This window comes from Mirounga leonina, unplaced genomic scaffold (genome assembly GCF_011800145.1).
Source record: "Mirounga leonina isolate KUSES-001 unplaced genomic scaffold, KU_Mleo_1.0 Mir_101529, whole genome shotgun sequence".
Classification (NCBI taxonomy): Eukaryota; Metazoa; Chordata; class Mammalia; order Carnivora; family Phocidae; genus Mirounga; species Mirounga leonina.
The window spans coordinates 3,527,485-3,549,923 of NW_023270143.1; the positions used below are offsets into that span (position 1 = coordinate 3,527,485).

Sequence of the window (22,439 nt, forward strand, 5' to 3'; positions counted from 1 at the left end):
AATAATTTTAAGATGCTGCAGTGCATATACATTTTATACATAAGTATTTTTGCATCCTTATCTAATTATTTTCATGGGGGGGTGTCTAAAGAAAGCATTTCTAAATAAAGGTGGACATATTTAGAATGATATGTATTTTCAAATTGCCTTCCTATTATAATAATTTACACTTCGACTGACATGAGAGTGCATTTTCTCAGCTCTCTGATGATGATAAGGTTTATCATTATTTTTCATTTTTACAATATGATAAGGCAGAAGTACAATCTCATTATTTTAATAGAATTTCTTTGATTACTAGTGAGCTTAAGCATCCATTTTGCATGCTCTGGCCCAGTCTGCTCCCCTTCCCCCACTGGGGCTGTTAATCTTTTCCTTTTTGCTTAGTCAGAGTTCTTTTTCATTTTTCATCTTTTACATGGGGTAAGTTTGATTCAGGCTTTCATCCTTTCTTGCCTAAGCGACTGCATATATTTTTATATTTAATATAGTCTCCATTGGTCTTTTAATGTCCTTCTCAGAAGCTGGCTCTTTTTCTCTCTCCCTCCCTCCTTCCCTCTCTTTTCTCTTGTCTTCTCTTTTCTCTTTGTTTCTTTCTCTATCTCTCTCTCTCTCTTTTTTTCCAGTACAGAAGTTTTTAATTTTGAACGAGGCGAATCTATCATTCTGGGCCTGGCGCCGCGTCAGCAGAGGGGGCGGGGAGGCGAGCGCGGAACTGGGGGAGGGGACAGGGCGGGGAGGAGCGGGCATAGCCGTTGCAGGAGTTGCTGGGAGTGCGCGCGGTGCCATCACTCGGCGGCGGAGGAGGCCCAGAGACCTGAACGCAGACGCTTCTCCCGCGGCCTACAGAGCCTTCTCCCCACCGGAGGACCAGGAAACCGCAGTCTTCATCACAGAGGTACCGTGCTCTGCGCTCCCCGCCTGGCCCGGCCCAGCCTGCTGTGGCGGCGCCTCCTTCCTTCCTTCTTCCCTCGCTCTCTCTCTCGCCCGCCCGCGCCTTCCCTGTCTGCCTGCGTCACCGCGGCCGCCATGGCTGAGAACGGCGAGAGTAGCGGCCCCCCGCGCCCCTCCCGCGGCCCTGCTGCGGCCCAGGGCCCTGCCTCTGCCCCGGCCGAGCCCAAAATCATCAAAGTCACTGTGAAGACCCCCAAAGAGAAAGAGGAGTTCGCGGTGCCTGAGAATAGCTCAGTCCAGCAGTTTAAGGAAGCGATTTCGAAACGCTTCAAATCCCAAACCGATCAGCTAGTGTTGATTTTTGCCGGAAAAATCTTAAAAGATCAAGATACCTTGATCCAGCATGGCATCCATGATGGACTGACTGTTCATCTTGTAATTAAAAGCCAGAACCGACCTCAGGGCCAGTCCACACAGCCTAGTAATGCCGCGGGAACTAACACTACCTCCGCGTCGACTCCCAGGAGTAACTCCACATCTATTTCCACAAATAGCAACCCGTTTGGGCTGGGGAGCTTGGGAGGACTTGCAGGCCTTAGCAGCCTGGGCTTGAGCTCGACCAACTTCTCTGAGCTCCAGAACCAGATGCAGCAGCAGCTCCTGTCCAGCCCTGAGATGATGATCCAAATCATGGAAAATCCCTTTGTTCAGAGCATGCTTTCAAACCCCGATCTAATGAGGCAGCTCATTATGGCCAATCCACAGATGCAGCAGTTGATTCAGAGAAACCCAGAAATCAGTCACCTGCTCAACAACCCAGATATAATGAGGCAGACCCTCGAAATTGCCAGGAATCCAGCCATGATGCAAGAGATGATGAGAAATCAAGACCTGGCTCTCAGCAATCTTGAAAGCATCCCAGGTGGCTACAATGCTCTACGACGAATGTACACTGACATTCAAGAACCCATGCTGAATGCTGCACAAGAGCAGTTTGGAGGTAATCCATTTGCTTCAGTGGGGAGCAGTTCCACCTCCGGGGAAGGTACACAGCCTTCCCGCACAGAAAATCGAGATCCACTACCCAATCCATGGGCACCACCACCGGCTACCCAGAGTTCTGCAACCACCAGCACAACCACGAGCAGTGGCAGTGGGTCTGGCAGTAGCTCCAGCAGTGCTACCGGGAGCACCGTGGCTGCAGCCAACTATGTCGCCAGCATCTTCAGTACCCCAGGAATGCAGAGCTTGCTGCAACAGATAACTGAAAACCCACAACTGATCCAGAATATGCTATCTGCACCCTACATGAGAAGCATGATGCAGTCACTGAGCCAGAATCCAGATTTGGCTGCACAGATGATGCTGAATAGCCCGGTGTTTACTGCAAATCCTCAGTTGCAGGAGCAGATGCGTCCGCAGCTCCCCGCTTTCCTGCAGCAGATGCAGAATCCAGACACACTGTCAGCCATGTCAAACCCAAGAGCAATGCAGGCTTTAATGCAGATCCAGCAGGGGCTACAGACATTAGCCACTGAAGCTCCTGGCCTCATTCCAAGCTTCACTCCAGGTGTGGGGGTAGGGGTGCTGGGAACTGCTATAGGCCCTGTAGGCCCAGTCACACCCATAGGCCCCATAGGCCCCATAGTCCCATTTACTCCCATAGGCCCCATTGGGCCCATAGGACCCACTGGCCCTGCGGGCCCTGGCTCCACTGGCTCTGGTGGTCCCCCTGGGCCCACTGTTTCTAGTTCTACACCCAGTGAAACCACTAGCCCAACATCAGAATCTGGACCCAACCAGCAGTTCATTCAGCAAATGGTGCAGGCTCTGGCTGGGGCAAGTCCTCCACAGCTGCCGAATCCAGAAGTCAGATTTCAGCAACAACTGGAACAGCTCAACGCAATGGGGTTCTTAAACCGTGAGGCAAACTTGCAGGCTCTAATAGCAACAGGAGGCGACATCAATGCTGCCATTGAGAGGCTGCTGGGCTCCCAGCCATCGTAATTACATTTCTGTACCTTGAAAAAATGTATCTTATTTTTGATAATGGCTCTTAAATCTTTAAACACACAAAAATCGTGCTTTACTTTCATTTTGATTCTTTTAAATCTGTCTAGTTATAAGTCTAATATGCATTTTAAGGTGGAGTCCATCCCTCTGTCCCTCCCTCCTGTATCTACCCATCCTTCCTCCCTCCCTTCTTCCCCTCCCCTCCCTTCCCTCCTTCCTTCCTTCCTTCCTTCCTTCCTTCCTTCCTTCCTTCCTTCCTTCCTTCCTTCCTTCCTTCCTTCCTTCCCTGTTTTGAATGGTGGTAATCGTAATCAATGCTGTTTCACTCAAAGGTGTTGCATGCAAACACTTCTCTTTATTCTGCATTTATTGTGATTTTTGGAAACCGGTATCAACCTTCACAGTTGGGTGAATAAGTTTTGTCCTACAGATGTCCAATTTATTTGCATTTTAAACATTAGCCTATGATAGTAATTTAATGTAGAATGAAAATATTAAAAACAAGCAAATTATTTGAAGCTCTAATTTGTGGTACAATATTGCTTATTGTGACTTTGGCATGTATTTTTGCTAGCAAAATGCTGTAAGATTTATACCATTATTTGCTCTTTTTTGCTATGTTTGTACACAGTACAGTAAGCACAATTGGAACTGTACATCTAGAATTATTACAACAGAATCTAAGCAGAATATGTGTAACCAAAATTAGAAAGAATATAAGAAATCTTTCTGGAGCTAGGTATGTCTCACAGTTTTGTAGAATCTTACAGCATCTTTGATAAACTCAGTGAAAATGTTGGCTAGGCAAGTTCAGTTAAAATATAGTAGAAATGTTTATCCTGGTATTTCTAAGTATACATTTAATTGTACAGAAAACTTACAGTGTGACATTGTGTCAACATTTTCAAATTAACTGTATATGACCTTAATTTTTGTGCAGCCTGAAGGATCAGTGTAGTAATGCCAGGAAAGTGCTTTTTACCTAAGACTTCCTTCTCAGCTTTTCCCATAAAGAGACCCTAATAAGCATTTTGATCTGTAATTGGAAATGTAACTTTCACTGAAAAGTGTCATGTGATGTTTGCATTACTTTTACTTGCTATGTATAAAGGAAACTGTATCTTTTGACTCTCAGTTATTTCTCTTGTGCACAGGGAAAAATGCATTAAAAATGACTAAAAAAATAAAAAAAATTAAAAATGGATACATCTTTTTTTTTTTTTTGCCTTCTGGCTCTAGGATCATGTTTTTAGCAGGATTGCCCCACCCCAAGAGTATATAAATCTTATCCTGTATTTCTCTAATTTTTATGGTTTTGTTAAAAGAATTCCTTTGCCCTATCTGGAACTTTTCTGATGTATGGGTTTAGGTATTCAAACTTTTTTTTCCCCCCAAAGGGTTAGTCAGTTGTTAGCCAATATTTGTCTCGTTGCCCACCCCCCTTTTGATATGTCATATATATACTTGTGTATGTATATATTTACATATATGTGTATGTACATATATAAGTGTGTGTATACAGACACAAACACACTTCTGTGTTTAAATGCTCTTTAGTACCATTGAGTACTGTAGTCCCAGTCCACCAGCCTATAGTTACTAAGTTAGGAATATGACTTCATACCTGTTTGGGTAAGTCTCCTATTGATTTTTTTATTTTTTTTTTCACAGTTTTCTGATGATTCTGACATGTTTATTTTACCAGAATAACTCTACAGTTAATAGCCCCCCAAAATAAAATTTGATTGGTATTGTCTTAAATTCATGGTAAGAACTATAGAATTGAAATGTTTTCCGAGAAACGTGGTATGTTGCCTCATTTTTAAAAAGTGTTTTATGTCCTTCAAGAAAGTTTTATGTATTTAAGTTCTATATAATTTATGATCAGTATATTCCTAGGACAGACATATAGGAAACAATACTGTGATTGAGAGTTCTTATTCAATGTGTTACCTATATGGTCATTTTTGCTATATAGGGGAAGAATATATTTTCATAAATTAAGTTTAAATTAGCAGTTTACTGAAATTTATTAATTTTGGAGCTATTCAGTTGATCCTTTGATAACGTTATTCCTGGTAAGCAATCATATCAATTATAATAATATGTTCTCCCTTTCAAAATTTATAATAGTTTCTGACTGCATGGTTTAATAAACACTTTCAGAACAGTGCTAAATAATAAAAGGAGCAGTGGCATTCTCCACTTCTCATTTTAACCATAGTTAAACATTTAACTGTGATTGCTGCAGCAATTCTAAATTGCATTTTTTTAAAAAAGCATTCCTGTAGGAATGGTCAAATAAGTTTGCAAAATGCTGTATACTATAGCCCCTCTTAGAGAGTCATTCTGCAGTAAATATTGACTAGTATTTTTTTTTTTAAAGATTTTTTTTTTTATTTATTTGACAGAGAGAGACACAGCAAGAGAGGGAACACAAGCAGGGGGAGTAGGAGAGGGAGAAGCAGGCTTCTCGCCGAGCAGGGAGCCCAATGTGGGGCTCGATCCCAGGACCCTGGGATCATGACCTGAGCCGAAGGCAGACGCTTAACGACTGAGCCACACAGGCGCCCCTTGACTAGTATTTTTTTAAAGGAGTATGTTCTTCAGTTTAAAAGAGTAAACCTATTTAACTTCGTCTAATTCAACATTTCCCAAAGAAATACCTTTTTTTCTTTTAAACACACCTAATAATATTTGGCCTATCAGTGTTCCTCAGAACACCAAATTAGGAAATGGTGATTTATTATTTCAGTGCTATATGATGGGTGTTTGAGATAATCACAAAGACAAAGTCTGCCATAATAAATTTAATAATTTTAATGACATGGATGATTTTATAGGGAAATAAATATCAGAACAAGACACTGGCATAGAAAATAGCAATAAATCAATAGCCATAGGAAAAAGATGTTGTCTGAGGCCTGGCTCAGACAGTTTGGCAGGTGAATTTCTTTCAAACAGTTGAGGAACGGAATTCTTTAATTACCCTTGCCAAATGTTTATCGATTTTTTACATTTCATCTTAACCAAAAAGCCGAGAAACGATATATATATTTTTTAATACACTTTGTTTTCTCCCTGAAAAGATCCAGGTCTTTAAACTATTTTTTTCTTTCTAGTTCAATAATTTTTGTTTATAACATTTACTCTTTTTTAATTTTAATTGTTCTTTATCTCTTACATGTTGTAATACTATTTTACAAGTTCTTTTTATGGGTTCTGTTTTTGTTTTGGGTTTTCTTCATCTACTATTAATTTACAGTTTATCTATTTATTCAGTATTGAATCAAGAAAGGTATATCCTGGCTTGCTGTCTCTTTCCCTCCAATAAAAGTGGGGCAATTCTTACATGATTTTACTGTTCACTTGGTTGTCGCTCCTTCCCTAAGTTTATACTGGACGGCTAGATGGTATAAGTGTACATTGCTGGCTCTGTGATCCAGAAGGTTGAGGTAATGGGATGGGAAGTAGGGCCAGGGGCAATTCTAGCAGAAGTTCACCTCAAGACTGCTTTCTACATTTGCTCCTTTGTCCTCTACTTCAGATACATTGTATCATATATATTCTTACCACTTGTGTGGGGGCAGGGGAATGGATGCACAGCATTGAAACAAGCTTTGCTGGTTCATTAAAGAGGACTCTTGATTCAGGTCCAGCCCACTATGTTTTTTGAGAAACCATTATCAGAGATTGAGCTTGCCCTTTGAGGGGCTATCCTGCTCCAAATCTACGGTGTCAAAATAGCAACAAATGGAGTAATTCCTGTCAGGGCCTAGCCTAGGATTTGGGGTTAGGGTATCAGGAGAGCCATTTGGCCTGTGTCTCATGTTCACAAAGGGACTTAAATTTAGAATTTTTACATTATCCTCAAATGAAGTGATTACTCTAGCCACAGAGCCAGACTGACAGTGATGGAAAATGTTCATCATACAGCTTAATTTACTAAATGTAAAAATTTTAAACTATGCAGCAATTTTGATATTCCTAATTTGGTGTTATTTTATTTTAAAAAGATACTAGGGGACTTAGATAAAAGGAAAGTTACTCAGACTTCCCTCAGTTTACTAGAGGCTTTCATCCCAGTCTTTTTCACTGCCTGCCCTTGCCCCTGCCTCCAAGTTGTTGCTCTTTTAAACTACATGATATTAGTGGGTTTCTGTCAGGATTTTCTTGATTTGTTAGTATATTATAGAACTTCTATAGGTTGGTGATATTCTTTAATTTTTCCCCATCAGCATCATGTCTTAGAGAAATTCCTTGAGAGTTCTGCTGCCTTCATTATACAGGTTTTGCTCAGTGTTTGTTTCTTTGGAGTCATTTTTGTTGATTTGTGTGGGAGGAAGGGCAAGATTTTGGGACCTATTCTAATGCTACCATCTTCCCAGAAGTCTGTTAGGAGACTTAGGGGAAAAGCAATTATCTAAAAATAGAAAAGTACGATTTGGCAGACATTAGATAAGCAGCTTCATCAAGATGGTGTACACACTTACCTAGGCTTTAGACACTTTGGTGATAGATAAAAACCTTGGCAAAAGCTACTCTAAACCAACAAACTCAAAAGTGGGTAAGCTACCCTCAAAGAGTTGTTTGTCCCAACATACATGGGCAACATTCATCAAATGGATGTGTATTAAGGCATATAGCTCTAGCTGTATTGAGGTATCTGAGCACAGATTTGGGCTTCCTACAAGTAATTTTCAAAATCCAACTTCATAACTGTGTAGATTAGCACATGTAAGATAATTTCAGAAAAGATTCTATAATTCATTATTAAAAGAATAGTTGATGAATGTGGAAAAAAAAAGAAAAAAAATGATTAGTTGGCCTTGGTATGCATTTCACAAGATTTATCTTACCAGGCTAAATTTCTCAGACTGGGATAGCAATAATAGCTAATGTATTCATGGTAATGTTCAATTTTCATAACCCTATAAGGTAGTAGTATTATTTAATCTTCCCCAGTTTACAGATAAGGAAAAAAGCTAAAAGTTTAAGTAATTTTACAGGGTCATATAAATGACAGAGTAAAAATTTGAACCTACTTCTCAGATTGCAGAGTGTGTACTTAACCAGTTCACTATTCTGCTTTCTCCTGAGACTATTAAACTATACTGGTCTATTTATCATAGAGATATTATAATAAATTAAATACTAGCTGGCCTCCTGGGTGTTGTTGAGGAGACACATTAGCTGTTTTTAAATGAATACATCTCTGCTGCTATTCGCTCTGGAGCAGGTTACATAAAAATGCATGTGTGAGAATCAACTCTGACACAGTAACTAGAATTTGGAGTTTTGCCTTCCTGACTTTTGAATTGTGGCTAATATTTGAAACTGTCCTTTAATAATCCTCTGTCCACAGTGGCCTAATACATATGGTATGTCTCCAAATTGGCAATCATATGGGCCACTTGTGCTTCAGCTGCTCTGGAGGATGCCTGTCTTTTATTGAGCTGCCTCCTGAGACCTCAGAAGGCAATAAACATTGTGTACCTCACCACAGCACTTGACAGTTTCTCAAAATGTCCTTGAGAATAAAACGGAGTAACATGAGCTAGATGATAAAGACAGGACAAGTAGATGGATCAGTAATTTGAATTCACTGTGTTCAACAATGTGTCAATGTAGACAAGAAGTTTCCAGTTTCAGTTCTATTGACAGTTCCATTGACATTAATTTTCTTTTTTTTTTTTTTTTAAGATTTTTTATTTATTTATTTGACAGAGAGAGACACAGCGAGAGAGGGAACACAAGCAGGGGGAGTGGGGGAGGGAGAAGCAGGCTTCCCGCTGAGCAGAGAGCCCGATGTGGGGCTCGATCCCAGGATCCCGGGATCATGACCTGAGCCGAAGGCAGATGCCCAACGCCTGAGCCACCCAGGCGCCCCGACATTAATTTTCAATGACTATCATGAAAGCATAAAATAGCTTGCTCATACCACTGCAAATAGTATAGAATTAGAAAGCAGAATAGGGGCGCCTGGGTGGCTCAGTCGTTAAGCGTCTGCCTTCGGCTCAGGTCATGATCCCGGGGTCCTGGGAACGAGCCCCGCATCGGGCTCCCTGCTCGGCGGGAAGCCTGCTTCTTCCACTCCCCCTGCTTGTGTTCCCTCTCTTGCTGTGTCTCTCTCTGTCAAATAAATAAATAAAATCTTAAAAAAAAAAAAAGAAAGAAAGAATAAATGCACTGGATGTTGTTAGCAAGATCCCAAAATTCCTTAGTATGCTGAAGAAAAAAGAGCCAAATTTAGCAGGGTTAAATTGAATAGGATCAAATGTGAAGTCTTGTATCAAAAATTCAATTACCAAAGGTAAATGATTATGTGGCTTAAAAATAGCATATGTGCCAAAGACTCAGTGGTTTTAATTTACCATGAGTTCAACATGCACCATCTATGTGAGGTTCTAGTGAACACACACATATATAATGAAATCTTAGGTTCCATTAATAGAGGCATGGTGTCCAGAACAAAGAACTCCTTTGTAATGTTTTATTCTGTATTTGATAGCTTATTTGGGGAGATTTGGGTCATTTCAGAGTGCCACAATTAAGATGGACACAGACAATCTGGAAGGTGATCAAGATGGTGACTCATTTATAGACATACAACCGTTATTGAACAGGTCAAGAATGTTTTAGTCTAAGGACCGGGGTTTGTGGATACTTTCTTCAAATAATTGAAAACCTTGTCAGAAGAAGGGTAACATTTACTTGTGTAGCTCCAAAGGGCAGATCAATTCAAATGTTAAAAGAAATCAGAATTTTGGCTTACTGTTAGGAACTTTCTACCCATTCATTGAAAATACCCTCTTCTCTGGAGCTGTTTAACTGAAGCCCATTTAACAGAAATGTTCAAGAACGCTTTTATGCATCTGATAGAACTTTGAATAAGAAGGCCTCCAATAGGGGCGCCTGGGTGGCTCAGTTGGTTAAGTGACTGCCTTCGGCTCAGGTCATGATCCTGGAGTCCCGGGATCGAGTCCCGCATCGGGCTCCCTGCTCAGCGGGGGGTCTGCTTCTCCCTCTGACCCTCCCCCTTCTCATGGTCTCTATCTCATTCTCTCAAATAAATAAATAAATAAAATCTTTAAAAAAAAAAAAAAAAAAGAAGGCCTCCAGTATTCCTGCCAAAGTTAAGTGTTCTCCCAGTGGATTTTAAAGCTTCTAACTAAAGTTGCAGGGTCTGGGATCAAAATTGTTCCAGAATGACGTTATGTTACAGACTATCCTGCATTTCTTAGTTTAGTAAGCAGTAACTCAGAAGTAAAACACACACCTCTGTTTACATAAAATCTGAGTAAATCTAATATTCATTTTATTTCTGGATGCTACACATGGGGAAAGGACTCAAACTGCAAGATCTTAAATTCAATGTCACAAAGTGCTGAGAGCCTGGAAAGAGGAAATAAGGGATGCCTGAGGTCAAAGGACACTGGTTTGAGGGTGAACGTCACAGGAGTACTCTGACCTGATTCTCTTGATAGTATTTTGCTACCCTCTGACATTTAAAGTGGTGGAAGGAAGCTGAAATAGTGGAATATAAGAGGTGATGGCAGAGAACATATATATTCTTTATTCCATATGTAATTCTCCAGTTAGAGTGATCCTTTTGGAGCAGGAAAAGAGAAGTTTGTACTGTGCTTTCCATGATACCCTGGGTTTCATTATGTCAAAAAATTTAACTTAGAATTTTTTTTTTTAAAGTAAGCTCTAGGCGCAACATGGGGCTTGAACTCATGAACTCACAACCCTGAGATCAAGAGTCGCATCTATACTGAGTCAGCCAGGCACCTGTTAACATAGGATTTTGATTTATTATGCTTTATATTCCTTATAAGTTGCCCATGGATTCCAAAGTGTCTGGAAAAGAGCATCATGGTACTGGGGACAGGATGAAACACATCAATTTCTTTATTTCAGGAATGTGAATTGAATCCTAAGTATGTATATAAGTGTGTATGTGTGTGTGTTTGTGTAACTTTGCTTTTGCCGGATAAATCAAGATCCCCTTCACACACTCTTATACTGATGAACTGCCCTCACACATTCCTCACATAGATGTTTGCCTTTTCCATGGGTCTTGACCTGGGTTAACCACATATCATGTGACAGATGCCATGGGAAAATTTTCTTAGCCTTCTTGCTTTACTTACACCCCTGCTTCCATTTCTGGATGTATTCCTATGTTCAGAGAGCTTGGGCCACTTTGACTTATTTTTAAATAAACTTTTTATTTTAAACTAATTTTAAAGAAAAATTGCAAAGACAGTAAAGAGTTCCCATATATGTCATACCATGTTTTCCCTATTTTTCATATCTTACATTAGTATGGTATATGTTACAATTAATGAAACAGTATTGATAAATTAAGTCCATACTTTATTAAGATTTCCTTAGTTTTTACCTTTCTTCTTCTGTTGAAGTATCTCATCCAGGATATCACATTACATAGTCATCATGTTGCCTTAGGTTCCTTTTGGCTGTGTTAGTTTCTCAGACTTCACTTGTTTCTGGTAATCTTTATAGATTTGAGGAGTACTGGTCAAGTATTTTGTGGAATGTCCCTCAATTGGGATTTATCTGATATTTTCTCATGATTAAACTGGAGTTACGGATTTGGGGGAGGAAGATTGCAGAGATTAAGTAGCATTTTCATCACATAGTATCAGGCATACATATTATTGACATGACTAACTACTGTTGATCCTCACCTTGTTCACCTAGCTTGAGGTAGTGTCTATCAGTTTTATCTGTTGTAAAGTTACTCTTGTTCCCTCCTTTCAATACTGTACACTTTGGAAGGAGTTACTGTGTGCAGTCAACACATATGAGTAGTTATGCTTTACCTCCTTGAGGGTAAAGAATCTACATAATTTATTAGGGATTTTTCTGCACGAGAGATTTGTCTCTCCCCCATTTGTTCATTTACTAATATATTTATGTCAGTATAATCTCATGGATATTTATTGTATACTTTGGATCATAATTCAGTACTATATTTAATTTGTTGCTCCAATTGTTTCAGTTTTGACCATTGGGTATTTTCAGGTTGACTCCCAAGGACTTTTTTAAAAAAGTTTTGCACTGGGTGTTATATTCAACTAATGAATCATTGAACATTATTATATCAAAAACTAATGATGTACTCTACTTTGGCTAATTGAATTTAAATAAAATAAAAATAAATTAAAAATAAAAGGTTTTTATTCAATTCCAGTTATTTAACATGTTATGTTAGTTTCAGGTATACAATAGAGTAATTCAGCAGTTCCATATATCACCCAGTGCTCATCACAAGTGAACTCCTTAATTTCCATCACCTCTTTAACCCATTCCCCAACCCACCTCCCTTTTGGTAACCATCAGTTTGTTCTCTATAGTTCAGAATCTGTTTCTTGGTTTACCTCTCTCTCTTTTTCCCCCTTTGCTCCTTTGTTTTGTTCCTTTTTTTTTTTTTTAAGATTTTATATATTTATTTGAGAAAGAGGGAGCACAAGTGGAGGGAGGGAAGGGCAGAGGGAGAGGGAGAAGCAGACTCCCCGCTGAGCAGGGAGTTGACTAGGGGCTTGTTTCTAGGACCCTGGTATCATGACTTGAGACAAAGGCAGACACTTAACCAACTGAACCACCCAGGCACCCCTCGTTTCTTTTGTTTCTTAAATTCCACATATAAGTGAAATCATATGGCATTTGTCTTTCTCTAACGGACTTATTTTACTTAGCATAATACTCTCTAACTTCTGTCCATGTCCTAGCAAATGGCAAGATTTGATTCTTTTTTATGACTGAATAATATTGCATTTGTGTGTGTGTGTGTGTGTGTGTGTGTGTACATCTTTATCCATTCATCAGTCAGTGGACACTTGGGCTGTTTCCATAATTTGGCTATTGTAGATAATGCTGCTATAAATATCAGGGTGCATGTATCCTTTTGAATTAATGTTTTTCTATTCTTTGGGTAAATACACACTAGTGCAATTGCTGGACTTTAAAGTAGTTCTATTTTTAACTTTTTGAGGAACCTTGAAACTGTTTCCACAGTGGCTGTACTAGTTTGCAATCCTAGCAACAGTGCAGGAGTGTTCCTTTTTCTCCACATGCTCACCAACCTATGGTTTCTTGTGTTGATTTTAGCCATTCTGACAGGTGCAAGTTTACATCTCATTGTAGTTTTGATTTGCATTTCCCTGATGATAACTGATGATGAGCATCTTTTCATGTGTCTGTTGGCCATCTTTATGTCTTCGGAGAAATACTTGTTCTTGTTTTCTGCCGATTTTTAGTTGGCTTATTAGTTTTTAAGGTATTGAGTTTTGTAAGTTCTTTATATATTTTTGGATAGTAGCCCTTTATTGGATACATCATTTGCAAATATCTTCTCTCATTTTGTAGGTTGCCTTTTAGTGTTGTTGAACTGTGCAGAAGCTTTTTACTTTGTTAAGTCCCAATAGTTTATTTTTGCTTTTGTGTAGAAAAAAGTTGCTATGGCTAATGTCAAAGAAGTTACTGCCTGTGTTCTCTTCTAGGATTTGTATGTTTTCAGGTCTTATCTTTAGGTCTCCATTCCATTTTGAATTTATTGTTTATGGTGTAAGAAAGTGGTCCAGATTCATTCTTCTGCATGTAGCTGACCAATTTTCCCAACACCATTTGTTGAAAAGACAGCATTTTTTCCATTGGATATTTTTTCCAGCTTTGTCAAAGATTAATTGACCATATAGTTGTGGGTTCATTTCTGGGTTTTCTATTCTGTTCCACTGACCTATGTGTCTATTTCTGTGCCAGTACTATACTGTTTTGATTACTACAGCTTTGTAATATAACTTGAAGTCTGGGATGGTGATGCCTCCAGCTTTGCTTTTCTTTTTCAAGATTGCTTTGGCTATTTGTTGACTCCCAGAAACTTTTGACAATTTCCTTACTTTGTGGTACAAAATGCTTCCAGTCCATTGTATATTTCTTGGCTCTATTTTCCTGGGGACCATGGTTCCACTAACTGGAGAATGGTATTAGAAACCAAGACCTGGGTGCTAGATATGCTTTTTACCCCTGGGACTATATTGCTTCTAGGCTCTCTCAGCTGACAGAGCAAGGAAATATGTGTGCATACTAATCTATGTATCTATATATCTATAAGTATTTCTTATATATATATATAATCATCTGTATCTAAATTATGCTAAACATGAGGTCTTCTTGATATCTCCAATTCTAATCCATTACAAAAAGGACCATTAATAATCCATATGTTTCAAAAAAAAAATCCATATGTTTCGATAATTCAAGCCTCCTCTCCTTACTTATCTGTAATATCCCACTGTAAGAGTGAAAAACTTGGCTCCCATTACCTGCCATCCATTCACTCAATTGTTCAATTCCAGCATACATGTACAGGAGTATCTGAATTGTTAAGCCCTACTGCTGTGGGAAACAGCATTATCAACTGAAGTACAGTGCTTATATATGGTTTATTTTGTTTTTAGTCTTAGAGACTCTCTCATTTCCAAAGTTATTGAAGTCAGCACCATTCTCCCCATACCTTTCAGTGAAGATGTTTCATACATTTATAATGTAGTTATATTGTTTTGTCATATTCTACATTCCATCCTGGCATCCCCTAACCTCCTAAATAATTTTTTAAAGTTGCTTACATTAAGATGTATCATTACAATAGAATTTAGAATAGTTTTATAATCCTAAAATATCTTCTGAGCTTTACCTATTCAAACCTCTGAACCCTGGTAACCACTGAACATTTTATCATCACTGTAGTCATATAATTGGAATCATACAGTACATAGCCTTTTCAGAGTGGCTTCTTTCATGTAGCAATTGGCATTTAAGATTTGTTGATGTCATTTTCTGGCTTTTGATACCTCATTTCTTTTAATCACTGAATAACATTTCATTGTATTAGTATACCACAGTTTATCCATTTACTTAATGAAAAACATACTGGTTGCTTCCAGTTGGCAATTATGAATAAATTTGCTATAAATATTCATGTGTACATATTCTCTTTGATTTGGTCTCCCATTTTCCAAATTCATGTTTACCCTTTACCCTTAAAAAATAATTATTATAAAAGGAACATATACTCATAAAATAAACTTAAAATGAAAAATATAATGAAGAAAATAAGAAAAATCCTTCATAGCCATAGATAACCAATATAATTTTATTGTTTTACCCAGGTTTATATATTTTTAATATATGCAATATTTAAATTTGATATGCTATAAATACAGTTTGTTTAATCTTTTTTTTAAGATTATTTATTTATTTATTTGACACAGAGAGAGAGGGAGCACAAGCAGGGGGAGTGGCAGGGAGAGGGAGAAGCAGGCTCCCCACAGAGCAGGGGGAGCCCAATGTGGGACTTGATCTCAGGACCCAGGTATCATGACCTGAGACAAAGGCAGTCACTGAGCCAGCCAGGCACCCTGGTTAATCTTTTAAATTTAACTTTTAGTCACTAACATTTTTGTTTTGTTCCCAGATTTTCAATTTAACATTTTAAAAGTGACATATATTTCTTATTTTTTAATATACTAGTACATTTTATTTGTTTATTTATTTATATTTAAGTTCAATTAGCCAACATATACTACATCATTGGTTTTTGGTGTAGTGTTCAATGATTCATTAGTTGTGTATAACAACTGGTGCTCATCACATAACGTGCCCTCCTTAATGTCCATCACCGAGATACACCATCCTCCCACCCACCTTCCTTTCAACAACCCTCAGTTTGTCTCCCAGAGTCAAGAGTCTCAAGGTCTGTCTCCCTCTCTGATTTCTTCCCAGTTTTCCCTTCCTTCCCCTATGATCCTCTACACTATTTCTTATATTCCACATATGAGTGAAACTATATCATAATTGCCTTTCCCAGTATTTCATTTAGCTTAATCCCCTACAGTTCCACCCATGTCGATGTAAATGGTAGCTATTCATCCTTTCTGATGGCTGAGTAATATTCCATTTTATATATGAACCACAAATTCTTTATCCATTCAACTGCTAAATGACGACATCTCAGCTCCTTCCTCAGTTTGGCTATTGTGGACATTGCTTCTATGAACATTGGGGTGCATGTGCCCATTCTTTTCACTGTATCTGTATCTTTGGGGTAAACGCCCAGTAGTGCAATTGCTGGCACATAGGGTAGCTCTATTTTTACCTTCTTGAGGAACCTCTATACTGTTTTCCAGAGTGGCTGTTTTAGCTTTCATTCCCAACAGTGTAAGAGGGTTCCCCATTCTCCGCATCCTCACCAACATTTGTTCTTCCCTGTCTTGTTAATTTTAGTCACTCTAACTGGTGTAAGGTGGTATCTCATTGTGGTTTTGATTTGTATCTCCCTGATGATAAGTGATGTTGAGCACTTTTTCTTGTGTCTGTTGATCATTGTATGTCTTCTTTGGAGAAGTGTCTGTTCATGTCTTCTGCCCATTTCTTGACTAGATTATTTGGGTTTTTTTGTCTGTTGAGTTTCATAAATTCTTTATAACTCTTGGATACTAGCCCTTTATCTGGTATGTCATTTCCAATATATTCTACCATTCTGTAGAATGCCTTTTAGTTTGGTTGACTGTTTCCCTTGCCATGCAAAAATTTTGTATCTTGATAAAGTCCCAAAAGTTCATTTTTGTTTTTGTTTCCCTTGCCTTTAGAGACGTGTCTTGCAAGAAGTTGCTGCAACCTAGGTCAAAGAGGTTGCTGCCTATGTCCTCCTCTAGGATATTGATGGATTCCTGTCTCACACTGAGGTCTTTCATCCATTTTGAGTTTATCTTTATGAAAGGTATAAGAGAATGGTCCAGTCTCATTCTTCTGCACGGCTGTCCAATTTTCCCAGCACCATTTATTGAAGAGACTGTCATTTTTCCATCGGATATTCTTTCTTGCTTTGTTGAAGCTTAGATGACCATAGTGTTGAGGGTCCATTTCTGGAGTCTCTATTCTGTTCCATTGGTCTATGTGTTTGTTTTTGTGCTGTACCATACTGTCTTGATATTTATAGCTTCGTAATAGTTGAAGTCCGGCATTGTGATGCTCCCAGATTTGGTTTTCTTTTTCACCATTCCCCTGGTGATTCAGGGTCTTTTCTGGTTCCATACAATTTTAGGATTGTTTGTTCTAGCTCTGTGAAAAATGTCAATGGTATCTTGATAGAGATTGCACTGAAGTGTAGATTCACATGCTCTGGGCAGCATAGACATTTTAACAATTTTTATTCTTCCAATCCATGAGCATAGGATATTTTTCCCATCTCTTTGTGTCTTCCTCAATTTCTTTCATAAGTGTTCTGTAGATTCTAGAGTACAGATCCTTTACTTCTTTGGTTAGGTTTGTTCCTAGGTATCTTATGGGTTTTGGTGCAATTTTAAATGGGATTGATTCCTTAATTTCTCTTACTTCAGTCACATTGTTAGTGTATAGAAATGCCACTGATTTCTATGCATTGATTTTATATCCTGCCACATTGCTGAATTGCTGTATGAGTTCTAGTAATTTGGGGGTGGAGTCTCTTGGGTTTTCCACATAAAGTATCATGGCATCTGAGAAGAGATAGAGTTTGGCTTCTTCTTTGTCAATTTGAATGCATTTCATTTCTTTTTGTTGTCTAACTGCTAAGGCTAGGACTTCTAGTACTATGTTGAACAATAGTGGTGAGAATAGACATCCCTGTCGTGTTTCTGACATTAAGGGAAAAGCTCTCAACTTTTGCCCATTGAGAATGATATTTGCTGTGGGCTTCTTGGAGATGGCTTTTATGATATTGATGTATGATCCCTCTTTCCCTAGACTTTGAAGATTTTTAATTAGAAAAAGATGCTGTATTTTGTCAAATGCTTTTTCTGCATCAATTGAGAGGATCATATGGTTCTTGTCCTTTCTTTTATTAATGTGATGTATCACGTTGATTGATTTCTGAATATTGAACCATTCTTGCATCCCAGGAATAAATCCCACCTAGTTGTGGTGAATAATCCTTTAATGAACTGTTGGATCCTATTGGCTAGTTTCCTGGTGAGAATTTTGGCATCCACGTTCATCAGGGATATTGGTCTGTAAATCTCCTTTTTGGTGGGATCTTTGTCTGGTTTTGGGTAGTGTAATGACCAGGGTAATGCTGGCCTCATAGAACAAGTGGAAGTTTTCCTTCCATTTCTGTTTTTTGAAACAGCTTCAATGGAATAGGTATTATTCTTCTTTAAATGTTTGGGAGAATTCCCCTGGGAAACCTTCTGGCCCTAGACTCTTGTTTTTTGGGAGGTGTTTAATTACTGCTTCAATTTCCTTGCTGGTCATCAGTCTATTCAGATTGTCTACTTCCTGTTTCAGTCTTGGTAGTTTATGGGTTTCCAGGAATGCATCCATTTCTTCCAGATTGCCTAATTTGTTGGCATATAGTATCTCATAATATGTTCTAACAGTTGTCTGTATTTCCTTGATATTGGTCGTGATCTGTCCCCTTTCATTCATGATTTTATAAATTTGGGTCCTTTCTCTTTTCATTTGATAATTCTGGCCAGAGGTGTTCAGATCTTATTAATTTATTTCAAAGCTTCGAGTTTCGTTGATCTGTTGTACTGTTTTCCTGGTTTATATTTCATTGATTTCTGCTCTGATCTTTATTATTTCTCTTCTCCTCCTTGGTTTAGGCTTTACTTGCTGTTCTATCTCCAGGTCCTTTACGTGTAGCGTTACCTTTTGTATTGGGGATTTTTCTAATTTTTTGAGAAAGACTTGGATTGCTATGTACTTCCCTCTTAAGACCGCCTTTGCTGTATCCCATAGGTTTTGAAACCAATGTGTATTCATTCTTTAGCAGGATGCTCTTTAACTTCCAAGTGTTTGAGTTTCTTCCAATTTTCTTCTTGTGATTGAGTTCCAGTTTCAAAGCATTATGGTCTGAAAATATACAGGGAAAAATGTCAATCTGTTGGTATCGATTGAGTCCTGATTTTTGACTTAATATGTGATCTATTCTGGAGAAGTTTCCATACGCACTCCAGAAGAATGAATATTCTGTTGATTTAGGATGGAATGTTCTGTATATATCCGCAAAGTCTATCTGTTCCAGTGTGTCTTTCAAAGCCCTCATTTCTTTGTTGATCTTCTGCTTAGATGATCTGTCCATTGCTTGAATGGGGTGTTGAAGGACCCTACTATTAATGTATTATTATCAATGTGTTTCTTTACTTGGTTATTAATTGGTTTATATAATTGGCTGCTCCCACATTGGGGACATATATATTTACAATTGTTAGATCTTCTTGTTGGATAGACCCTTTAAGTATGATATAGTGTCCCTCTACCTCTCTTACTACAGTCTTTGGTTTAAAATCTAATTTGTCTGATATGAGGATTGCTATCCCAGCTTTTTTTGAGGTCCATTAGCATGGTAAATTGTTCTCCAGCCATTCACTTCAGTCTGGAGGTGTCTTTAGGTCTAAAATGCGTTTCTTGTAGACAGCATATGGATGGTCTTGCTTTTTTATCCAATCTGATACCCCGTGTCTTCTGGTTGGAGCATTTAGCCCAATTACATTCATAGTAACTATTGAAAGATATGAATTTAGTGCCATTGTATTACCTGTAAAGACCCTGTTTCTGTAGATAGTCTCTGTTACTTTCTGGTCTATGTTACCCTTGGGCTATCTCTTCACTTACAGAATCCCCATTAATATTTCTTCCACGTCTGGCTTGGTGCTCACATATTCTTTCAGTTTCTGTCTGTCCTGGAAGCTCTTTATCTCTCCTTCTGTTTTGAATGACAGCCTTGCTGGATAAAGTATTCTTGGCTGCATGTACTTCTCATTTAGTATACTGAATATAACTTGCCAGCCCTTTCTGGCTTGCCAGGTTTTTGTGGATAGGTCTGATGTTATTCTGATGTTCCTCCTTCCATACTTAAGGAACCTCCTTAAGGAACCTCCTCTCCCTAGCTGCTCTCAGGATAACTTCTTTTGGTCTAAGATTTGCAAGCTTCACTATTATATGTCGGGGTGTTGATCATTTTTATTGACTTTGGGAGGGGTCCTCTCTGCCTCTTAGACAGGGATGTTTGCTCCCTTCCCCAGATTAGGGGAGTTCTCAGCCATGATATGTTTGAATATACCTTCTTGTCCTCTCACTCTATCCACCACCTCCAGCATCCCAATACTACTGACATTGCTTCATTTCAAGGCATCATTAAATTCTCAAAGCCTTTCTCCATGGGCTATTTTTCTCCCTTTTTCTCAACTTCCTTTCCATCAGCCTGCCCTCTAGATCACTTTTTCTCTCTTATGCCTTATTCACCCTAGCTGTTAGAACATCCATTTAGACTGCATCTCATTCATAGCATTTTTAAGTTCGGCCTGATTAGATCTCATTTCTGCCCTTAGAAATTGTGTATTGTCATGTATGCTGTTTTCAAGCCTAGCTATTTACTTTATAATTGTTATCCTGAATCCCATCTCTGACCTCTTACTTACATCCATGCTGATTAGCTCTGTAACAGAGAACATTGCCTCTGGTTCTTTCCTTTGTTGTGAATTCCTCTTTGTAGTTATTCTTCCCAAGGAAGGATGGGTGAGCAAATGAACAGAGTCCAAAATATCAACCATGACCCAAACAAAATGCACCCAAGAAAAAATCCAAAGTGGTTGGGAAGCCACCACAGAAAAGCAATCAAAACCAAAATGAAACAAAATAATAAAAAAGGGATGGGAAGAGAGACTATAATCTCACAAGGTGGACAAAACAGGGTGATCCACTTGTTTCTGATTGAATTTTGGTCTGTGTGTTAGAAGAAACTACATCCCAATAATTTATTTATTATATATATACGTAAAATTTAATAGAGTGAAGAAAGGATGAAAATGAAACATATATTCATAAAATGTAGATGTGAAAAAATGAAAGTTGAAAAGCAACTCTAAAAACATAATTTGATAAAGTAAGAATCTAGTTGAAATGGGAAAAAGGTAAAAAAAATAATAAATGGAAAATTTTAGACTGAAGGATAAATGAGTGCTGAGGAAACACCTGGGGCCAATATACTATTTTCCCCTGGCCCTGGAGTTTTAAAATCTTGTGAGATCCATAAGCTTGTCATTCACTTGTTCTTCCAGTCAGTCTTCTGGGGGAGAGGCCTGCCATGCTACTTCTCAGGTGTCTTTGCCTGGGTGGAGTTGCCCACCCTATCAGGGGAATGGGATCAATGTACACTTCTGGTCAGTGTAGCTTTTTTTCCCTGGAGGCTTTCCATGCCTCTTCAGAGGGTCAGTGCAAAAATGGCTGTGCCCAGATCTCCTGCCCAGGGCCACAAGATCGCAGTCACAGTCCCCCATCTTCAATAAACCCTCCAGGTCAAAGAGTCTCCACTTCTGTGTGCCACAAACTCTGCAGACTCCTGTGGTTCTCAACCATTTCAGTCCACCCCGAGCGAGTCCCAGGGACTTGAGATCATGTGACTTAAAGCAGTTGTGGGCTCGAGCACACACCCTGCTCTGTGGCCATTTTGCCCCTCCCAGGGGATGGTAAACAGCCCACAAATTCCAGTCCTTTTCAGAGTGCTCAGGCAAAGAGCAGTCTCCCGACTGGCCCAGCTCCCAGTTGGCCCAGCTCCTGGTTATGGCAACTGGAGCTGAAAATCCTTCCTGGGCTCGCTGGCCATAACCAGTTTCCCCACTCCATTGCTTGGGCACTCTATTGGTTCCGGCACCCCTGTTCTTTCTGTTTCCTGGGATCCTGAGACCACAATGACCCACCTAGAATTCTGCCCTATTCATCCCCTTTGCCCTTTTCCAAAGGGGGTGTATGTCACTGGAGCAGATTTCCAAGGATCCTGATTTTTTGCTCCAGTGTTATATCACTTTCCAGTGGCCAGGTTATGGAGGCTCCCTGCCTCCTCCATTTATCTTCTGATATTTCCCTCAAAGATTCAAGGTTCTGCACCTCCCACCTTGCAAAAAGTAGTCATTTTTCTGCTTGTAGAGATCCAGATAAATCTTATATCTCAGGTTGAATTCGTGTGTGTTCAGAATGGTTTGCTAGATATCCAGCTAAATTCAAGGTCCCCTACTCTGCCACCATCTTGCACCCTCCTGCTTCCCTCTATCTTTTTCTTCTTTCCAATATGTTTATCTATTTTCTTAAATTACACATATGCGTGAAATCGTATGGTATTGGTCTTTCTCTGACTGACTTATTTTGCTTAGCATAATACACTCTGGGTCCATCCACATCATTGCAAAGGGCAAGATTTCATTCTTTTTCATAGCTGAGTAATATACCATTATATATATAAACACACATACATGTATATAACTACACACACACATATCACATCATCTTTATCCACCATCAGTCAATGAACATCTAGCTCTTTACATAGTTTGCCTATTGTTCATAATACTGGTGCTATAAACATTGGGGAGCATGTGTCCCTTTGAATCTGTGTTTCTGTACCCTTTGGGTAAACTCCTAGTAGTACAATTGCTGGGTCATGGGGTAGGTCTATTTTTAACTTTTAG

The 22,439-nt window shown here is 38.9% G+C and overlaps 2 protein-coding genes across 2 annotated transcripts in view; both read left to right on the forward strand.

Moving 5' to 3' along the window:
* Window positions 1-740: 740 nt before the first annotated feature.
* Window positions 741-22,439, forward strand: part of NBDY (negative regulator of P-body association) — an 83,932-nt gene continuing 62,233 nt past the window's right edge. The window contains exon 1 of the transcript XR_004676807.1: window positions 741-898. The gene's annotated coding sequence lies outside the window, so the exon portion shown is untranslated. The remainder of the gene's footprint in view (window positions 899-22,439) is intronic.
* UBQLN2 (ubiquilin 2) lies at window positions 897-4,111 on the forward strand. Its single transcript, XM_034991590.1, has one exon. The coding sequence runs from the start codon at window positions 1,030-1,032 to the stop codon at window positions 2,899-2,901; it is 1,872 nt and encodes a 623-aa protein (XP_034847481.1). The 5' UTR covers window positions 897-1,029; the 3' UTR covers window positions 2,902-4,111.

Excerpts from the sequence above, each read along its gene's own strand:
- UBQLN2 (XM_034991590.1), top strand. The coding sequence starts at position 1,030 with ATGGCTGAGAACGGCGAGAGTAGCGGCCCCCCGCGCCCCTCCCGCGGC.